Source organism: Emydura macquarii, unplaced genomic scaffold (assembly GCF_026122565.2).
Source record: "Emydura macquarii macquarii isolate MOO-44397 ecotype Brisbane River unplaced genomic scaffold, CSIRO-AGI_Emac_v2 contig_1045, whole genome shotgun sequence".
Lineage (NCBI taxonomy): Eukaryota > Metazoa > Chordata > Testudines > Chelidae > Emydura > Emydura macquarii.
This window is the reverse complement of record NW_027131182.1, coordinates 6,668,021-6,691,082: the sequence shown is the minus strand read 5'-3', so window position 1 is coordinate 6,691,082 and position 23,062 is coordinate 6,668,021. Positions and strand designations below refer to the sequence as shown.

General features: G+C 41.4%; 1 protein-coding gene across 4 annotated transcripts in view; it reads right to left on the bottom strand.

Annotated features, from left to right (window-relative positions):
* Positions 1-23,062, bottom strand: part of DCC (DCC netrin 1 receptor) — a 653,315-nt gene that overhangs the window by 483,321 nt on the left and 146,932 nt on the right. For all 4 annotated transcript variants that reach the window (XM_067545413.1, XM_067545412.1, XM_067545415.1 and 1 more), the window contains one exon: positions 5,459-5,779. In XM_067545413.1, the coding sequence (XP_067401514.1) occupies positions 5,459-5,717 (259 nt within the window). In that variant the 5' untranslated portion in view covers positions 5,718-5,779. The remainder of the gene's footprint in view (positions 1-5,458; positions 5,780-23,062) is intronic.

Sequence of the window (23,062 nt, the reverse complement as noted above, 5' to 3'; positions counted from 1 at the left end):
AGGCTATTCTATGGGGCATTTATGCTGGGCATCTTTTACCCCATAACTACTGAATAATATAAAAGGCTCAGTTCTGCTAAACTGACTCACACTGTATCTTACTCCATGATTGCAGTTAAGATATTACTCAGGGCAGAACATGGTTATAAATGATTTTCAACAATGATTGCTTTAGTCATAATTTGCCACAACAAACAAATCAATTTTTTGGCATGACAAACATGCAGCCTGATCAAGAAGTATGAAGCTGAAGTGCAGGAATTCTGTATAATCTACTTTTTTGGTTTGTCTTTTAATAAAATAAGGATATTGGGGCCAACTAGTTACTTGCATACTTCAGAATCCTAGTCTGACACTCATAACCCTGCTCTTCCTTCTTCAGTCTAATTAACAAATCCATATAACCTATCCTACCTTATTTTTCACCATTACAAGCCAAAAGCATGCCACATTACAAGAGGGTATACCAGATCTTTATGGCCCCTGCTGGAAGCCCCACAGTCCTATTACACTCCATGCTGGCAAAGTGACAGGAAAGGGAGCAATGAAGGTGGGTCTCCACGCTTGCCAAGAGAGGTCTCAGGGAAGCAACTCATCAGAGCCCAGCTGGTTCAGATAAAAGGTGCTGCAGGTCAGTTCCTGGCTGGGACCAGAGAGGCAAGAAGAGTGCTCCTGTCTGGCCAAAGAGTTTGAGAGATAGAGAGAGTTTCTTTTCTGACTGCGTTTTGCATTGTTGGGTTTGGGAGAGAGAGGACCTCAGAACCTTAACCCTGAAATAAGCGTGAAGCTAAAGAGGTCAGAATGGAAAAGTCCCAGAGAAGCAGCAGCAACTAATTGAATCAAGCAGGACATGGCTGCTCGTTATAGGGTCCCTGGGTTGGAACCAGAAGTACTGGGCTGGCCTGGTCTGCTGCATAAACTCGCAAAGGGGGCAGGGGTTATTCGAGAGCCAGAACAAAGGGCTGAATTTAAAGGGCACAGAGATGAACCCTAGCAAGGGCAAAGAGACGTTTTATTTGCTGGCGTTTTTAATACTCTGGAAGGGGTTCATTCAGCCTTTCTGACGTGGCCAGAGGGCCAAGTCACTGAAGACCTGCCAAAGTCTGTCAGCAGCCTGCAGGGGGTACCAGGGATGAGTCAAGGACTCTGGTATCACACTCCAGCAGCTTGGAGGCGCTCCAGAGGTGAATGCCCCATTACACCCATCTGGAAAAATTTACCCCTCTCAGATTAATCTAGTTTGCAGCCATGTTCAAAGGCCAATTGCTGCATGCAGGACAATGAACTCTTCCCCCAACCCTTCTCAATAAATGAGCAATGTTTTGGGTTGGTTAGGCAAGTGTTAAAGCCAGAGACTTTGGAGCATTGACCCAAGAACAGTCTATGAATAGAAACCAAATTGCTCAATGTAATGTCTATATCTGAAGACCTACCAATTACTAGAAATACCAATAATCAGTAGCCTGTTAAATTGGGACTTGTAATAAGATGTTAGACTAGGAGGCAGCTCTTAGTTTCTCTCCACTGCTCTCATTCTCACTTCAGCCAAGAACATTTTTACAAATGGTGAGTGTCAAGGCTTCAAGAGCCCTTGAGAAGTTCCTGGAAAATATGATTTGTGGTACATGGCAGTTTCCATGCATAAAATTTCTTGACTGATTATAGACAGCTTTCATTTGACACATTTTCTTCATCAAATAGCACTTTAAGAAGTGAAAACAGAAGGGGGAAGGGCTTTAAAAGAGCATTGTACTTTCAATATTCTTGAGCAGTTTTTTCTAAGCAAAGTTTGGTGACCGGTTTACTGACTGCTAATGCTTTAAAAATGAGATGAAATCAGTTGTATAGTCTTTATTGCAAGAAAGATATATGCTCCCATGCATACCAATAGTTTGGCAATCTTAATCTCTGAAGATATAACGTTGATGTATGTTATGTTGCCAAATAGCACAGTGAGTGTTTAAAATGCTGTGTACAGCTCTGTTCCCTCCACATGATACAAGCTAATCTTAGATTGTAACTCAGTGACTGAATCCTTTCCCAATTCCTGCATAGAATATTAAAGTTCAGGCCATTTACTCTAATATCTTGCAGGAATGAAATCTTTTCTTCTTGCCATAGAAAAAAGAAAGCACATAAATATACAGCTGATATACACTGTTGGCAACATGAAAGCATATCACCCACAATACACCGTCATGATTTCTATTTTGATGAAAGCTTAAAGCAGTGCAAAAGCATTCTGTTTAGCAACCATGTCTATGGTGTCACAACTGATCAGAGGTTCAAACCTCAACTGATATATTAAGCAAAGATCTAACTCCTGCATCCTTGATATCTGTCGTGTTAATTTTAATGGAATTAAGTGCACCTAGAGGCATGTTAACGTAGTTCTGTCACTATACAACACAGAACAGCTAGACATGGTTTTGAGTACAAACCAATTGGCTTACTTAATTCCATGGCAAACACATCATTAAAAATCCTTTACCTTTTACTGAAGATACAGAAAAAGGAAAAACAGTTAAAACGCTTGAAATGTAAAGTATTAAGTAAGACTTATTTTAACAATATCCCTTATTCCCTCTTTCTTTAGCTGTAGTTTTTTTTTTAGAGGAAGGAATAATTGTGACAGTCTTTTAGATGGTACTAATAGTGGAATTAACTGTACTCATTAAGAGGTGTGGGGGAGAGAAGAAGTTAGCTCCATACCATTTAAACTATTTGTGGCCGTGGATTTAGCAGGGGACCGAAGTCTTTTGGGACTAGGTTTATTATGATGAAAGTCAACTCTCTTCTTTTGGGAGCCTTCACTTAGAGGAGATCTGTGCTGAGGTCAAAGGGGCACTTGATCTGCCCAGAGACAGAGGACCTGACTCTGAAGCAGGTTGAAGGGAGCACTCCAGCAGCAGTCTCAACTTGATCTTATGGTTCCTCCTTGCTCTGGATTTAAAGGACAGGCAAAAGTTTCACTTCTGGGAGATGTGTCACTCTCCCAGGTAGCTGACATACTTAGAGTGGCTAGCAGTGACCAGAATAGGCCCCTGACAAGAGAGGCAACATTTGAATCCTGGAGAGTCAGGCATGACCTGCCAGGAGAGAAAGGTTCCCTGGAGTGAGGAAGAAGAAACAAAGTTAATACTCACACTACTTATCTACTAACTATGTAACTAACTATTTAAAACAAACTAATACTAAACTATAAACAAAATGTTAGTTCAGGCACGGTCAAGGCAGACACACTTGGACTCTATCTCAGGCTGAGGCGGTTGAGAGGAAACTGTGAATGGATCACCCATGCAGCCATATATAGCGTCAGTGCTATATATATATAGCACAAGGATATGTAGGATGCATAGGTAGGTGGAACAGGCACTGCAAACATGGGAAATCTTTGATCAAGGGGTTGAGTGGCACATGTCCACCTGAAGTGGAACACCCATAGACAGAGCCATGCACAGATGCCAAAATGTGGATCCACATCCAGTAGGCATCCACAAGAATTGATTTACCTCCAACCCACCATCCACAGTCTCTCTCTTCTATGGCATCCGCACCTGCACAGCACTCACAGCCCTGGGCCCCGCAACCCCACTGTAGCTGCTGATCAAGTGTTCGGGGGCCAGCCCCTTCAGGCAGCTGTCAAACAGCTGATTGGCGGGGTCCCACGGCAGTCTGCAAGGGGGGAGTGCCGAACAGCTGATGGACGGCCAGCCCCCACCCCCAGAACTCAAAGGTGGGGAAGCAGCCTCAAAGGCTATGAGTTGCAGACTGCTGCTTCCCCATCTTTGAGATGTGCATCTGATCCACCATCCGCAAAAATTGGTCTGTGGATATCCGCTTTCATACATGTGGATATCCATGATATAAAGCAGATATCTGCAGATTTGCTGGGCAGACCCATAGAGTCACTACTCAAAGAAGAATCTTTAGCCCACATCCCCTGATCTCCTGCTGAAGAAATGGATCCCATCTGCTTTCAAGTCTAGCAATCAAGTTGCATTTTTAAGGCTATCTTTGGAACAAAAGGATCTACAAATTTGCTTTTCTTCTTTAAGTAAAACCAAGATTTCCTTTCCCATGGCCCAGCGGCCAGCTCTGTTAACAAGGGAGCCCTCCAGCTCTTCTGTGCCTTAAGTGCCATCAACACTGATCTTTAGTATGACTATAAAAGATACTTATCTACACTCTCTTTCCTCAAAGGAGATTTAGTCTGTCTAGTTACAGACCTGACTGCTTTCAACCAACATAAAAGCAAGCATCCTATGCCTGCAGGTCTCCAAGGCTATAGCAAATAAAGTGAGATAGGGAGGTATGGTCCTGTTCTGGACATCTACTTGCAGAAAGTCCAGTTCAAGTTCTGACAATTCTAGGCAGCCAAAACATTATTTCAATCAAAGCCAGATCCAGTATCACAGAGATCGAGATCAAAAGAAAACCTATTGCCCTATCAAATATTTTAATAATGGTTTACAATGATCCTACAGAAACATAGGCTGAAAGCTAATTGCCATGGGATACTAAATATGACAACACTTCATTCTTTACCTTTCATTCAAGGATCTCAAAGCAGTTTGCAGTGATTAGCTGATTAAGGCCTCATGCCAGTCTGTAAAGCAGAGTACAATTATCCCCATTGTGCAAATGGGGAGACAGACACAGAGAGACTATTGCCTATCTTTTAAAATGTCACTGACTTCAGGTGATTGCATTTTTGACACACCTCACGCATTCACAAAGGCCAAGCACCTACCAATCCCTTTTGTCTTCAGTTGGCATTGTGGATGCTTAGCACTTCTGAAAATCATAGGTAGGTGCACAAGGTCAGGCCCACAGACACCGAGACACCCAAAGTTATTGGCCACCTGTAATAATTTAGGCCTACATGGCTATCATAAAGAAATTCAGTAAGTCAGTGGTAGAGTCATAACCAAATCTCGATCTCCTGATGACCTGTTCTCATATAATATTTCCTCCCAGGTACTTCAAAAAAGAGACACAGAAATTAAGGCTACAAATTCCAGTAAGTTGTATAACGAATTCTTGTCCATGAAAAAAGACCTAAACCGAAAAACAAATTATACACATTTTACATCTCACAGAAATTCAGCATTTTATTTTTCTAAGGCTAAATTAACTGGGAAATCAGTTAATTTCTGACTTCAAAGATTTCCTCTTGTTTTGAAGACAATAAATATGCAGCAAGTATCTCACAGCAACAACGAGCTGATTAGACATATTTAAGCAAGAAGAGTTGCATGTCAGAAATAAATTACTGTAGCAGAATGTCATGTCTAGCTTTGTTTTATTTATTTATTTTTTAAGGGGAGGGGGAAAACCAAGCCACACATTTCTGCCAGAAGAACATTCTCCTATGTTTTTATTCCTTCTTTAATATTTAAAATTGTTCTCACAAAACAACGTTTCCAGCAGTTCAAAGAACAGAAGTTATTCCTACCTGCTACAGTGACTTTAGCTGTCCGACTGATGATAGCCCCAATGCCTTCTAAAGAGGCCTCACACTGGTAGAGACCCTCATCTGGCTTATGGTGCCTGGAATGGACTATGCTTTGTATCAAGAGGGAACCGTTGGCCATCTGCTGTCTCCTTTCATCCACGGCCAGGTTTAAGAAGACTGCATCTTTCTTCCACTTGATGACAGGAATTCCTTCATCTGATTCCACTGTGCAGTTCAGCAGCACATTACTTCCACGCATGGTGACAGCATCTGAAGGCTCAGTCAGGAACCGCAATGATGTAAAACCCTTAACTTGTGAACCTGAAATAAGAAAAACTGGGTTATTCATTCACGTACAGGGAGATAGATGCCAGTTCTGGTGTATTAACTCACTGAAGAATACTAACACAAAATCCCAGAAGACACGTAGGTTGCCTGGTGAACATTCTGAGAATTAATTTAATTAAAAATAGTGTTTCAACAAATTGACTGAAGGAAAAACCAAGATGAATATTTTGGTGTCATCAGTTCAAAGGCAATATTTACAGGAGGGAAACTAATATGTAAACAAAGCAAAATATTTCTATCTGCCCACCACTCCCGCACCACACACACATTACTCCAAGAAATAAGTGCCAATGTGTTGAATTTTCTCTAGAGCAGTGGATCGGCATAAAGCCTATGCAGCATTTCAGTACCATTTTGAGGGATTAAGTGGAATTTACTCTAAGTGGCTCATGGGGCTTGTGCTGACCTCCTGCACAGAGCTGAATTTCACCAGGAGCAGTTTGCAAACAGTATTTTGGTGGCTACGTATTTATGAACAAACTTACAGAGGAAATTAGACAAATCCAGAGTCTGACCACCTTTTGGAAGTGCTGCCAAATCTTTGTATACGATGAAGCTTTTCTACCCTAACCAGAATGACGCTCACATCCTCAAGCACCTCCTCTTGGATGCTTTTCTATTCCTTTGCAATATAGAGAGCAATGATAGGGGAGATATGGAAGTCCCTTGGATGCCAACTGAGCAGGTATTACAGCAGTTCCTGGTGGCCAGCAGCCGCTATTACAAGCTATTATTACAGCATAAATGTGTGACAGACATCTCAGCAGGGCCTCGAGAATGCCTGACAGGGCTGCAAACTGCAGAGTCTCACATGGGACATGGGCCACTTTGCAGCCCTACACCATTAGAAAACAATGGAGAAGAAGGTGGAGTAAGATGCTTCCATGGAGGGCCCAACTGTTAAGGACTAGAAAACTTAAGATTCTTAAGAACAAGTGAATTTAATTGTACACTATAATAGCATAATAAAAAGGAAAGAAAATGGTCCTGACTGATTCTCTACTGGACTGCCCTTTTTCCAGTCATTTACACCTGTGCAAAGTGCATGCAAATTGGATTCTGATTTGGTAGTGTTTTGCATGCATTTTGCACAAGTGTAAATTACTACTAGACCATCATCCAAGCTGTGGAGAATCAGGCCCTATAACTTCTGGTGATATCGAAATGGTATGAGAGAGTCAAAACTTACAGGACGTTGCATGCCTTTAAAGCTGCTAACTATGAATGGAAAGACAGTCAACATTTTCCATTGAGCAAACCTTATCCTTAACCTTTCTTCCTCAGATGCAGGCATATAAATGTATCAGAGTATAAGATTTAAAATAATCATATTCCTTAACAGAAGAAATAATCATTTTTTCATTAATAAACCAAATGTGTCGACAAATTTATCTGACAATGTATGAGCAGCGAGCTGGCATTTTCTTCATATAACTGAATTTCATTCTGAAGTATTAAATTGAATCTATGGAATAATTATCCAAAGTAGCCAGCTACCCACAACATGCTTTAAATGCTCGGATGCAAAGTAAATCAAAGAAGATGGGACTTAAAAATTAAATAACTCATTCTCTCTCTCTCTCTCATATATATAAACGCATTCCTAGCCGTTATGGCTTTGGTTGGCAATGTGACCTTAAACTGCTTGCCACCTGATTGACAAAACTTCCAGCATATTATATTTCCCACCCCACCGCCAAACAACCATCTTCCTCTCCACATTACCTTTTATCTGGCCATGTTCTAAAGGAAGAACAAAATGCATTGACTGGCAAAAGATGTATTCAAGGCCTGATCCTGATCTCACTCACATTGGTTTAACTTGACGTCAGTGGAGCTACGCTGCTGTCAGCAACCTAAGAATTAGGCCCTAAGTTTGAATACCAGCAGAGGGTACACTTTTGTCATGAATCCATTTACAATTTAGGCAAATACAGTTATCTTAAAAACATTTATTACTTTTTGTCCTTCCAGAGGGTCTGGTGTTTTTAAACCACAGCTTCTTGTTGGACATTTTTATTTATGCCACCAAAAAACAACACAGTTTAAAACCCAGCTGTTTATGACAGCATGTTAATGAACTTATGTGACAATTATCAAAAGTAAATAATCCATTTATTCTGAAACAGTGGGTTTATGACAGATTTCAGTGCAGGGCGTACATAAATTACAGAAGTTAAACAAAGATTAACTTTCTTTTCATGCAATTACCCTTGTAGTTCAGTTGCAATTTCAGCTGTTTATATCCTTTCCAAAAGCCATAGTTAGCTTAAATTGCTTTAGTACATGGCACCTAACAGCTTGAATAACCTGTAATGCTTTTGGAATGTGAAGAAAATTCAAACCCTTCTCTGAAATATTGTTCCTGGAGGCTGAAGTACTGAGAGGTTGAGGAAACGATCATATGCTTTTAGAGATTTCTTGGAAGTCCAGGAAGGAGGAAGGTTTAAGAGCCAGGTTTTTAAAACTATTTAGGTGCCTAATGGTAACAGATAGCAGTTCTGAAAATCCCAGTAGGTGGCTAAGGTGCCTAACCCCTATTGAAATCAATGGAAATTACATGTTTATATGCTTTTGTAAATCCCACCAGACTCCTAGCTGGCTGAATACCTTTAAAACCTAGCTCTAAGGAATTAATTTAAGCAGCCCCCAACCAAAATATTAGATCTTGAATACCAACCAATCTTTGGGAACATTCCAAATTATGTGTCATCATTATTTTAACAAGGGACTCCCACAAGCCTTTTCCTCCCTAATCTGTAGTAAACCCCAGGTACCGGACTGTGTGTGCCTGCCACAGGAGAACTGAGGGACTGAAAACATTGTGCAAAAGTTTTATGGTATGTCCCAAGATCACATAGATTTAGTCTGTTAGATTACCGAGGAACCAGGTTCCAGACCAGAGCTGGACATACAGCTCTACAGCCTGTCAACCGGAACACTTCAGGATTCAAAGCCCAATCCTGGAAAGTTTTTAGGTGGAAACTCACCATTTAAATGGCACTGAAAAACCAATATAAGGACATTGCATTTTATGAAGCACAGATGAAACATGTGCTAAGTAACCAGGCAGCAATATTCTGTACTTGCTAAAGTTTCCAAGCTGTCGTTAGGTGTGGCCCTATTTCGAGTGGCTTGCACTAATCAAGTTTTCTTTTTCTTAACACACACTTTTTATCGTTGGACTCCAGTCCTCTATCAGGCAATATAAATTTCCTGATGGAGATTAATACTTTTCCCTAGAGAGTGTCTAATTAGTGCAGCAAGAGCTGAAATCAAAACAGAGAAAAAAGATAAACTTATAAAATATTTTAGAAAGTCCAAAATTGAGTGTAGCTTCCCAAATGATCTTCAATCCTACTTTTTGCTGAGGCCTAAATACCAAATTACCCTTAGAAATTATTTATCTGCAACACTTTCTCACAGAATTGCATGGTGTGCATAGTGACCATCTCTCCAGTGAGCACAACAGGGGGAGGGAGGAAGAGAAGAGTCCCCCGGTGTTCTCCATTTTTCTTCTAAAAGCTGAAATGCCACCTCTGAAATGTTCCTAATACCCAGCACAGGGACATCTATAGAAACCAATGGCAAAACGCCCACTGTCATCAATGGAAGGAAGAATAGATGGTTGGGAACCAGAACTGAAGTCAAACCTTTGCATGGCAAAGCACTGTTCTGGAGGCTTATCTTTTCAGCTACAGCCAGTTAAGGGCTTTAGTCTTCTGCTATTAGAAGACATAAAGATGCAGCATAACTTCTTTAGTATTTGTCCTAGTCCCTGAGCAGACTCTTCTCAGTTATGCTTTACCTTAAATATCTTATGAAATCTAATATGAGTTGACAATGCAATTGAAGCAACTAAACAGCACAGAGTTTACAATCTGTCATTAAGCTCCATTTTAATCTACTATAAGCCTCACTTCAGTTTTATTTTATTTTGAGCAAACAGAAAATTGTGCCAAACTTTGTTGTGTTGTATGCTACCTAGAATTGTGGATAAGCATTTAGTAGTCTGAGCACTAAACTAATTTAATGCAAGAACTGTAGATGAAGTCAAAATGGCCTCTGAGAAAATGTATACTCATGGCTTCCATAAACACATTTTATTATAATAGACTTAGTTTAATTGGAGAACTATGCTATCGCATTTCAGATAGATCCTATTGCTGTTTTCAAATCCTTTGTGTGCAAAACTTTTATTTCTTAATATGTGTTTGAAAAATAAAAAAGCTCCAAGGGTGGCCTGGTCAAATGCTGTATGAACTGTGAAATCTCTTCTGTCTCCGCAATGGAAGTAGCTGATGCAGAACATTCAAAAAGAGCGGATTATGTTTCACAGTACCAGAATGGGGAGTGGAAGCATTCAGAGCTAGGGTCTGATTAAGAAGCACATCGAAGTTTATCCTTTAAATATTAATTTCATATATATCTTGGAGAACGAAAACCTTGAAGTCACTCTGATATTAGCTGTCGGAGAAAAAAGCTAATGGGCGTCTAAACCTGTATCACATAGCAGGATGTTAGTCACATCAGGGCATTCACTACTGGAAGGTGCCCAGATACTATGCTAATGAGGGTGGTACAGGAACCTCATGTCTTTGCACCCCAACAGAAATCACTGGAAAAGCTGGTTAGCTGCTTTTACAGAAGACAGAGATGACACGCTGGCCAACCTGTTTGAAACTATTTCAGTTGATGTCATGGATGATACCAACTGTAGACTGTTTCCCCTGACATGCACTACTGCCGACTTAAGCAAGCAATAGCACAAGTCTGTTTCTTGTCACATGACTAATTTTTAGCCAATCGGTCTGGGTAATAGAATCTAATGTCTGCTGCCCATTAAATATTGCATTATACCTTCCTTTTCATTAAGAACATTGCAAAGTCAAATGAATGTTCAAATTCAGAAGAACAAATTAATAAGACAGCATGGAAGCTCAGCCACTCTTATGATAAAATATGGCAACTCTTTAGCAGCCTACAGAAACACCACCTGGACAGAGTTTGCTACTTGAAGCTGCAGAGGAAATTCAGAGCGGCAAACGGTTGGAATTTGGCCAACACACTAGGGTGAACTCCACTACTTTGACAAAAAATGCCCCCAGACCTTTAGTGACACACCACTAGTTAGGATGTTGATATTATAGCTCATACAAAAGTCAGCAACTCTAATAGCACATGATCCCCTGTCACCATAATGGGGCATTGCTTCGGCACGGACTCAGAAGTGCGTCATCCAGGGCTTATGTTTTCTCTAGATTTCTCCCATTTTAGTACTGCCCCTCCTGACCCTGATTATATGTTGCCTAGTGAGGAAGATATAAAATTCAATTATAAAGAATGTTACCATTTCCAAAAGTATCAGAAACAGAACAACAATTCCTTTCATCCTTAACAGTGAGGCTGTCTAATCTTTTCATTAAAAAATAAAAGATTATACACTGCAGAGGTCACGCTACAGACTTGACCAACTTTGCTGGGGCTGCTTAATATAGTTCACAAGAAATTAAATATTCATCTTTTGGGGATTCAGAAGCGAAACATCAAGGATTAATTCTGTAATAATCTGAAAAGTGTTTTGAAAAATCTAGACAAAGTGGTAAAAGGTACAGAGCCAGAGTCATTGAAGAGAAGAACTTGCAGCTAGTTCCCTCACTGCTGGATAATTTTTTAGACTTTTTATGGACAATGAATTTTTTTTAAAAATGGCAGTTCTATAACTGGAACACACACTCCATAGTCCTGTCTCTCTGATTTGTTTTTAATGTTTTGCTCATTGTGAGAGCACAAAAGTCAGCTCTTTTCTTATAGACAGCTGTTAAAGTTAGCCACTTGTTTCTGTCTTCTGCATAAAGGTCAAAGTCAGATCAAGAATAAAGCACTCTACTTAAAAGAAACTCTCTTATTAAAACAGCAAGAGTAAAAAATTATTAAAGGAATACTATTTCCTGCAATTCCTGCTAGCAGCTACAGAATCACCGTCCCATCGCAAACAACAATCATTGTCATGTAGGATTCTGCGTGTGGCCGATTCTCAGTTCCCTATAGGCTCCCATCCCTCTCACCCACTGGCCCTTTGCTTGTCTTGACACATCTGTGGAGTTCAGCAACTGTTTCTGGCTCTCTGTTGGGCCTCTGGGGCCTCTGGATTAAACTTTTGTGCAGTCTAGGGTTTCAAGAGTGAAAGAAACCCCAAAATATTTTGGAGGTGAATGACTTCCAGATAGAGTTCCCCAGACACTAGCAAAGGATCTACCTCAACATTTGGGCACGACAACTTTAGCGTAAAAGTTACCCTACCAAATGTTCCAAAATGTAATATAATTTGAGTTAGTCTGAGACTCCGGTTGATTTCAAGCCAGGTTTTTCAACTCATTCATCAGTGACTGTTGAACGGACAGCTAGATTTGTTGGTACAATTCCCATATTCAGGTTGTTGTCAGGCCTTTTATAGCATGAGCCAAAAAGATTATATTATTTTTATTTTTACCCCATGTGCTCATACTGCAACATTTTCGGTCTTCTCCTTTTCAAGGGTTCAAATGTACTAATTTAGTTTGCTTCTCAAGGTTAAAAGGAGTTGGTACTAGAGGTAAAATACAGTGTTTAAGGCATTTAAAAGCAACACTTCCAATTAAGGAGACACCATCAACTTGAAAAAAAATTCCCATTTCTGCCTGAAAATGTTGTAACTACTATAATTACAGGTACCCCCTAAGATGACTATCATTGAAAGAAGGTAGGAGAAAGATTTTTTCCCCACTTTGTTTACTCTGGATTTGACAGCACTCAGCATGCTGTCACTTTCATTGTTCCTCTGTATAGCCATCTCATTTTCTCCAGCAACAGGAAAACAAAATCCCTTAAATCAAAATGTTTTAAAGCTTTTTTTAAAAGAGGTTCAGGACATGCTATTTAAAGAGCTCTCTGTCGGAAACTGTTTTCTTTTCATTTTGTTCATTTTTTTTCGTTAGTAATTTAAAAAAAAAAAAAAGGAGTGCTTCAAGGAGCAGTGCTGTGACAATTGCATCCAATCTGCTGCATCCAAAAATGTACTAACCCTGGCTTGAAACCTCTAGAATAGTGTGATGTTGCTGGGATAAATGGTGGATCCCGTGAATGAGGAGAATCCCAAGAAGGGAAGCACTAAGGTATGAAACGTTGGAGAGGTATAAGAATGTGTAAATGGTTCAGAGAGGAAATCTGGCCTGTAGTACAAAAGAAGAAAGGACTTCGATGGAAGTGGGAATTTTTGGGCATGGGAGAGATGAACGGCCTGTTTGCTAACTATGAAATAACCTAATGACCCTAGTTTAGAGGATGGGTGGAAGAGGGTGAGGCAGCAGGATTTGGCCATAGAATGTTGTGGGACGTGCCTGGACCCAGGTCACCAGGCATCCAGCCAGTCTGTGATACTCCTTGAACCATAAAAAGGATATAACACCCACCCACCAAACTCAGAAAGAAAGAGCAAGCAGGCTGGAGACAGCAGCCTGGGAGCTGGGTGCAGAGACAAGGAGATTGGTTTAAATGCCTCTGACTGGGCTAGATTCTGGCATGGTCTGTGGCTTTGGATTTACAACAGAACTGTTCATTCCTGCATTGCAAGATCAGATTGAGTTTTTCCACCCTCTTATCCTACTGGGACAAGGCACAAGGACAGATTCAGACTACCAATACCTGTGTCACAAACTACCCTACAGTTGGCAGTTTAGGATCTAGCCCCATTACCCTCCCACATCTGTCAGACGAGCACTCAGCACAACTGGCACTTTTTCAAAAGGTGGCAGAATTGCCACTGCAGACCCCCAGAGGAATTTTATCCGCATCGGAACCTGAAGTTCCCACTGCAGCAAGGTCACCAGTAAGAATCATGCTACCAAGACTACATCCTCCACATCCCTGCCTTCACACCGCCATCCCCTCAGCTATTCTACCATGTACTTTTCCCAAAATAGCTGTAAGGTTTGGAAACACACCAGAGATTAATCTGCTTCTCTCTACCACATGCGTACACGCACACTCCTTGTATTTCCTGGTGCAGCAAGGTAAGATAGTAGCACAGGTCAAAGCTTTAATGAATTATTATCCATTTAAAAGACTATCGAGACAATAAACTACACCCAACTCTACAATGTACAGCTGTATTTTTATTGACAACAACATAAACCGTGAGATCAATATGCCATTGGTATGAACATGTCATCAGAAAGAAACCAAGGCTAGAAATACAACTTATATTGTGTACAGTTGGGTGTACTTTGTTGCAAATAATACCCAGGGAAACCAAAACAAAACAAAATATTTTTTCTATATCGATCTGCCTGCCTGCTTTTTCCTGACAGAGCCACACAGTGGAGCTTGTTGCTGCCTTTATGAAGATGTCCTCCTCAGTATACAAAAAGGGAAAGTTTAGGACATTATCCTATTTTGCAACTGGTATTTTGTATGTTGTTGAAGTTTTTCCTACTACAGTTCTGTGGCAAGTTCCTGCCCAGCGTCAGCTAAACAACAGGGCACTGTGAATTATAGGGCTTCAACTTCACTGAGGAGTGTGGAGACACAATATCTCTCCTGCAGTTTATGTAGAATATTGAGATGAAATTCTAGTCCAGCCAATTTGCAATTGCAGTTTTCTATGTTTAATGTAATAGGATACAATACATTTATCTGAATACCCCAGCATCCCACCCCCACCACCCCGAAGTTCATGGCCTGCGTAAGTTGCTACTTCCCTCAGTCTCCTAGAGCTGCGACACACACTTAATGTTCAAAAAGTACATCCACGCTCTGCCTTCAGAACCCTGGCTGGCTAGAGAGCTGGCAGGAAATCCCGCCCCTACTTCCTGCTGCTAACTTTTGGTCGGTTGGAGGATGGGTATGTCCTTTGAAAAGAGTCTGCACAGGTTACAGGAGATGGCATGTGGTGCTGCTGCTGTGACAGGGTCATAACAGGCAGAGTCTGAGCCCAAGGCTGGGGGACAAGTCCAGGGAGCGGCCTAAGTGCACGGCTCTCACTGCAATAAGATTGTACGGCACTGCATGTGAGAACCAGTCGGAGTGCAAAGAGAAGGAGATGCAGTGATCAGGGATTGGGGGACCAATTTTAGAGGGGCACTTTGACTGTTTGCTGATCAACAGTGCAGTGATTTCTGGCTGTTTTCCTACCATGCCAAAGGCTGTAGGAGGGTTCTCCACACTGAAGCAATAGGTGGGAGTTTGGAACAAACTACCACAGATGGGAGCCCTCACCATAGAGTCTTCTGTAACTGCCCTCTTGCCATCTATCTAATCTGCCTGAGGTATTTCTAAGGTACCTATAAACCTGACATCTAAGAATCCTTTTAGCTCCCCAACTTTTGCTACTAGGGCTCAATTCAAATCCCAGTGTAGATTCCAACTGACTTCAATTATCTTTACAGCTGGGTCTTACTGCCTCTCCTATTCCCACTGATAGCTGCATCTGATGCTCAGCCCCTGATCTTGATCTGATCTTAGTCTGCTGGCTGAGCAAGTGGCTTTCCTTCTTCCTCCAAAGGGTCTTCACTTTTGCCCTAGGAGTGGCAAAGCTTGAGGTTAAAGTAAGGGGCATCAGAGTTGTACCTCTCATGCGAAAGGCAGTGGGAAAGCCCCCATCCTTCCCCTCTCTTTGACCTTCAGGAGTGCTGCTGCCCAATTCTTTCGTTTGGCAAAACAGTATGAAAAAGAAAGCTGCCCACTACAGTTCAATTTCCCGCTCAATCCCTGTGCTCCCTATGTCTCATGATCTCAAAACCGATCATCCTGTGGAACTGCAGGGATAGATGGTGATTCATAGATTGTAGTTTGAGAACTTCTCTTCTATTTGGAACTGTTGTGGATGGTGGGAGAGATGATAGTACTTGTTCTGATAAAGTATCCCCCAGAACTTTTAGTACAACTTAGAGTGAACCAAAAGCAGGGCATTTTCTGAGGTTTACAAATAAGCCGGACTGCATTATATCATTATATTTCTGTGTCTGCACATCTCTACTGTCTGGTTTACACATGGAATAGGAAGGTGAAGAGAAAACCCAAAATGCCATGGGAGAGTTTATTCCCCTCTTATATGCAGCTGTCTCCTTGGGAGCATGGGGATGCCTTGGCCCTGCCTCCTTCTTGGCCAGTCCCACTCATTTCTAAACTGCATTAGCTGGTTCCATGGCAAAGTGGGGGGTTTGGGTAGCTAACCCCACTGCACCCCCCACGCAAGGCAGACTTTCCATTACCCAGTGCTTTGGCTTTGTTTGCATATGTTTGTGCCAGCAGAATCCAAGGAGTGGGATCAGGCCTGTTTTTATAGTGTTCATTTTGGGCTGGCTTTAGGATATCCAGAAGAGATATGTGTGAGGTAGTCATAGAGGTGGGACTAAATAGAGACGGGGGGTATGGGTGGGAGGGGAAGGATGAGAGGGAGATTTCAGATTTAATCATTGTGAGAGGTAGTAATTGAAGCAAAGAGAAAAGATGAAGTCATCCAGAGAAAGGAGGAGGGGGACAAGGGCAGAGCAAAGAAGGGACACCAGGTGATGAATAGAAGAGGGAAGCCACTGAGGGAAATGTTGAAGGAGTAGGAGGAAAGCCAATGCAGGACAGAATCAAGGCCAAGGAGGGGAGCTTATGTGAGTGTGTCAAAGGTAACAGATGGATAAAAAAGAATGAGGATAGCGAAGGGGTCCTCACCCTGGCCAGAAATAGATTATTAGTGAACTCAGTGAGAGTGGTCTCAACAGAGAGGAAAGGACAAAAGTCAGATTGCAGAAGAGAGAGAAGACAGCAGCATTCCTGGTTAAGGTGTTGAGGGAAAGATAGGGATTTTTAGGATATGGACACTATATCTTGCTTAAAAACAGAGGGAAAGGAGTCAGATGACAGGAAGTGAGACAGAAGGATGGGTAAGAGTGAGAGATGTCAGGAGGACACGGGGTCAATAGGACACATGAATGGGTTGAAAGAGGAGAGCCATAGGGAGAACTTGGAGATGAGGATAGGGTTGAAGGAGGACTCAGCGCATGGAATTTGGGGGTGCACATGAATAGAGACAGAGAGATAGAGAACTGTTGTAAAAACCAGCTCCAGCAACCCAATTTAACATAGAAACACGATATGCTGTAGTACTGCATCGGAGCTAATACCATTCAGACCCGCACTGCACTTCCACAGTGAAACCACTTCCCAGAAAGACAATATATTTAGGAAGTATTTTTCGTTTCCATTTTTGTTCATTCTCTAAATGTGTTCCCTCCTTCCTCTGAGGCCATTTAGTAACGCAATAAATTAATTTGTACTTTAGAGTGAACTCTTTAATCCTTTTTGTTCTCTCTCTTCCCAATCAAATGCACTCGTAAATTTGCATACATTAGCATAATGAAACATTAATTACATAGTGTTCCAGATAGGACAAGCACAGCGCTTCAATCAATCTCAATAACTTGCATTGGGAAGGTGAAACTAGCCAGTCTTATCAGGACAACATAATAGGCACAAACACATCCACTGTGGCTGTTGTGGGTGTGATTTATATCCAGCATTGGAAAACAAAAAGCAGAAAATTACAAAGAGGCTAATAAATATCAATTATCTTAATGATACATGGACAAATTGTAGCCTGTTGTTTATGTTAGATTCTAGGGTTGTGTTTACGTTGGGGGATGAGATGGGATAAACATCCTCCACAGCGTAGGGTTTACCTACTTGCCAGCACACAAGCTGCTTCAGCCACTAACAATAACTTTGTATAGTGCCTCGAAAATAAACCTTGATGAGTTCAACTGAAGATAGTTAAGGTCAAAAGGGACCACTATAATCTTCTAGTCTGACCTTCTGCATAACACAGGCCACAGAATTTCCTGCATTAAGTCCCATAATTTGGGCAGGGAAGAATAATGGCTTCTATCTTCCCCTTGCAGAGGACAGGATCCAAAAAGTACAGAATCCCCTGGCTCTTCTGGCCACCAATGATAATGTCCCATTGATCACCTCCACATTAGGAGCATCCATGGAAGTTAGTGCCCACCTGTTGTACAGCTTCCTATACATGCTCAGCCCACTATAAAGTGGAACTGGCCTGTAGATGCGAACTGGATTTACCTCTGACCGTAGAATTACAAATAAAAAAAAAGCTGTTCCCTCTTTGTTTCTGTGTGTACAGTGTCTCCATTATCACACTTTATCCACTCTAAATTTATAAAACAGAGAGCAATAGAGCAGCTCTCCCTTTCATCCCTGTAATTAAAGTGTTCCCATTTTTAGTAAAAAGCTTCTGGGAGAATAGCAAAATGGTCTTCATTAAAAAAACAAACTGCTCTGCTACAATAATGAATGGGAGTGCTGAGGAAATAAATGGTGTATTCTCTGCAGATGCACAGCCTTTCCCTCTAGACGCAATGAAAGTGCATTATAAAGCCGATGGATCATGTGCCATGAATGAATTGTTACAGCTCTTGAAAACCCACCAAAAAATTAAAAAAAAAAAAAAAAAAAAAAAAGCATCACCTGAACATAAACCAAATTGTAAGACATCCAATAACAAATGACACTGCTGGATTGGGGGATAACCAACTGAATATCAGCAAGTCATTACCTTCACACTCTCTCAATGCATTGGCCGTTCCAGAAGGAAAATGTTTGGTTTCATAATCAATCACAACTTTCATGTCTCACTTTCCTTTCAACTCAATGAATCCCACAATTTCCATTTAAAAAAAATATTATAGCCTAGGGAAATACAGCCTAGATGATCCTACTATAAGATGAATGCACAAGTGGTTGGAAAAGCATACTCAGGAATTGTCAGTTCACAATCTAGTTAAAAGGGCATATTGACTGGGGGATCCACAAAGATCTGTCCTGATTCCGGTTTTAGTCAATATTTTCACAGATGATTTGCATAATGGCATAGAGCAAATACTTATAAAGTTTGTGGATGATACCAAGCTGGGAGGAGTTGCAAGCACTTTGGAGGACAGAATTCAAAATGATCTTGACAAAGTGGAGAAATGGTCTGAAATAAATAGGATTAAATCCAATGAGGAAAAATGCAAAACACTACACATAGAAGGAAATAATCAACTGAACAAGTACAAAATGGGAAATGACTGCCTAGGAAGGAGAACTGCAGAAAAGGACCTGAGGGGTATAGTCACAAACTAAATATGAGTCAATGTTAATACTGTTCCAAAAAAGAGAAGCAACCATCATTCTGGAATGTATCAGGAGGAGTGTTATAAGCAAGACATGAGAATTAATTCTTCCATTCTAATCAGCACTGCAAAGGCCTCAACTTGAATATTGTGTCCAATTCTGGACACTACACTTTGGGAAAGATATGGATAAATTGGAGAAAGTCCAGAAGTGAGCAACGAAAATGATTAAAGGTCTAGAAAACATGACCAATTATGAAAAGATTTGTTTAGTCTGGAGAAAAGAAAACTGAGGGTGGACATGATAACAGTTTTCAAGCAAGTAAAAGGATTGTTATGATGTGGAGGTTGATAAATTGTTCTCCTTAATCACTGAGGACAGGACAGAAAAATAATGGGTTCAAATTGCAGCAAGGGAGTTTCAGGAAAATTTTTCTAACTGTTACCCTTACAGTTAAGCACTTAAACAAATTAACTAGGGAGGCTGTGGAATCAACATCTTTGGAGGTTTTTAAGAACAGGTTAGAAAAACATGTCAGGGATGTTCTAGATAACTTAGTCCTGCCTCAGTGCAGGGGATTGGACTAAATGGCCTTCCAGTCCTTCATTTCTACAATTAGAAATATATAAAGGAAAAACCTGTATTATATAAACTGGGAAAAAAGCAATATTAGCATTTGAAATAAATCCCTATCTTCAGGATTAGGTGATATTACAGAAATAGATATGTGCTACAGTGAAACAACATAACACCTTTATTATGTGAATTACTATAGCAAACAGGAGCCCAGGGATGGAGCAAGAGCTCGTGCTGTGGAAAACCAGATTGTAAATTCTTTGGATCAGAAACCAGATTTCTGTTCTAAGTATATACATTATATTCTTTGCACAAAAACTAAGGGTCTGATTCTTTCCCCCACAGGATATGAGTAATTCCCATGAATTTCAGTGGGCGTTATTCATGTCTTCTGTGGGCAAAACTGACCCCCCCACACACACATGCAAACTGCTCGCACAAGGATCAACAACTTTCTCAACTCAAAAAATGTCAAGTTTTGAAATTGTTTAAAGTAAATGGTTTGACATGTTCAAAATGAAAACTTCTGCTTTTCCAGTTCAAAATGAATTTTCATTTCAAAATGTAAGCTCACTGGACTGAATTAAATCTTTAAAAGAGGAGGAGGATGCAGAGAAGCTATCTTATAACGTTTAGCCCATTGGTTAGAGTAGTCATGTGGGATGTGGGAGACCCCCCCGTAGCCAGAGATTTTGTCTCAGTTGTCTAAACTGCCAACAAGAATGTTGAGGCAAAGGCTTGCAGAAAAGCCTCGGAAGTGGTTTAAAATTCTGAAATTAACAGGTCCTTGTTGAACCTCATGAGATTTCTTTTGGCCCAACCCTCCAATTTGTCTAGATCACTTTGTATCTTATCCCTAACCTCCAGCATATCAACCACACCCCCTGCGTTGTGTCATCCACAAACTTGCTGAGCATTCAATCCACCCCATCCTCCAGATCTTTAATGAAGATGTTGAACAAAACCAGCCCCAGCACCAACTCTTGGGGCATTCCATTTGATACCAGCTGCCAACTAGTCATCGAACTGTAGATCACTACCTGTTGAGCCCGATGATCTAGCCAGCTTTCTATCCACCTTATAGTCCATTCATCCAACCCATACTTCTTTAACTTGCTGTTAAGAATTCTGTGGGAGACTGTATCAAAAGCTTTGCTAAAGTCAAGGTCTATCACATCCACCGCTTTCCCCACATCCACGGAGCCAGTTATCTCATCATAGAAGGCAATCAGGTTGATCAGGCACTTGCCCTTGGTGAATCCATGCTGACTGTTCCTGATCATCATCTTCTTCTCCAAATGCTTCAAAATGGATTCCTTGAGGACCTTCATGTTTTTTTTCGGGGACTTAGGTAAGGCTGACAGGTATGTAGTTCCACAGATCCTCCTTCTTCCCTTTTTAAAAGATGGGCACTATATTTGCCTCATTCCATTCATCTGGGACTTCCTCCATGAGTTTTCAAAGATAATGGCCAATGGCTCTGCAATCACTTCAGCCAATTCCCTTAGCACCCTCGGATGCATTCAATCTGGCCCCATGGACTTGTGCATGTCCAGCTTTTCTAAATAGCCCTGAACCTGTTCTTTAACCCTGAGGGCTGCTCACCTCCTCCCCATACTGTGCTGCCCAGTGCAGTAGTCTGGGAGCTGACCTTGTCTGTGAAGACAGAGGCAAAAGATAGCATTGAGTACTTCAGCCTTTTCCACTTCATCTGTCACTAGGCTGCCTCCCCCATTCTGTAAGGGACCCACACTTTCCAGGACCTCCTTCTTGTTGCTAACATACCTGTAGAAACCCTTCTTGTTACCCGTCCTGTCCCTTGCTAGCTGCAACTCCAATTGTGCTTTGGCCTTCTTCATTTCACTCCTACATGCATGAGCAGTATTTTTATACTGCTCCCTACTCATCTCTCCAAGCTTCCATTTCTTGTAAGCTTCCTTTTTGCGTTTAAGCTCACCAAAGATTTCTCTGTTATGCCAAGCTAGTCACCTGCCATGTTTGCTATTCTTTCTGCACATTGGGATAGCTTGTTCCTGCGCTCTCAGGCCAGTTCTCTTGGACTCCTTTCCCCCTTGTATTAGCCTCCCAGGGGATCCTGCCCATCCTGCCTATCAGAGGGAGTCAAAGTCGGCTTTTCTGAAGTTCAGGGTCCGAAATCTGCTGCTCTCCTTTCCTCCTTTTGTCAGGATCCTGAACTGTACCATCTCTTGGTCACTGCTGCCCAGGTTGCCACCCACTTCTACTTTCCCTACCAATTCTTCCCTGTTTGTGAGCAGCAAGTCAAGAGGGGCACTGCCCCTAATTGGTTCCTCCAGCACTTGCACCAGGAAGTTGTCCCCAACACTCTCCAAAAACCATCTGGATTTTCTGTGCACTGCTGCATTGCTCTCCCAGCAGATGTCAGGGTGATTGAAATCTCCCTTGAGAACCAGGGCCTGTGATCTGGAAACGTCTGTTAGTTTTCTGAAGAAAGCCTCATGTACTTCATCCTCTCTGGTCTGGTGGTCTATAGTAGATGGCCACCACAGCATCACCCTTGTTGCTGAAGCTGTTCCACATTGGCTAAATAATCAAAGAGCCATTGGAGCAGAGGGACTAAGACCTGAGGTTCCCACATCCCGGAAGAATGCACTAACTACCAGATGCACACACTCTTTCAATCGGAGTCTTTTTATGTAAGCTCACCTATGAAGGCCCAATCTGGCAGACAGCCTCTGAGCACACCTACCTTCCCCTGGTTTTTGAATCACTAGGAGGCTTAGATGGGAGACAGGTGTCCAGACACTCAGAGGGGAGCAGAAGTGCGCATTCCCAGAGGGAGAAACATAGGCACCTAGGGAACTATTACAGCAAAAACTCAGGTGCCAAGTGAGTTTAGGTGCCTACCAGGTTCCATAGGAATTCTGTGCTTTGCAATGGTCCTGAAACTGGGACTTAGGCATGCTGTATTAATTTAGATGTAAAATAGGAGTCCAAAGATGGTAATATAACTCAATTGCGGTCTAAAATTAAGCAATGTTCAGGGTCTTGTATGCACAGTCCTTTGGCTACTTAGTACCATGGCAAATAAAATAATTTTTAATAGTGTAACCTTTTATTAAAGATAAAGGAAAGAAGCAAAAACAGGTAAAGCATTTAAAATGTAAAGTATTAAATAAGGCTTTAATTTTAACACCATCCCTTATTCTCTTTCCTTTTAGCTGGAGAGAGTTTTTAGAAGGAAAATCCCTTGTTTGACAGTCTCTTAGGTCAAAGCTGAAATAACTATACTTTTGGGTAAAAGAGAAGAAATTAATTTGAGATGGGCTGGAGCTGTTGTTGCTGCTGCTGTTGTTGTTAAGATCTGATTCTATTTTACATCAGGTGATATCTGGGATTCCTCTAGAGCGATAAGGGTAGCGATATCATCTGGATCCCTCTCTCTTGTCCAGTCTGGTCATAATATCTCTCAGGACCAGGATGGTGAAGGCCTGGGTCCCATGAAATGGTGGACATGGCAGCCAAGATGGTGAAACT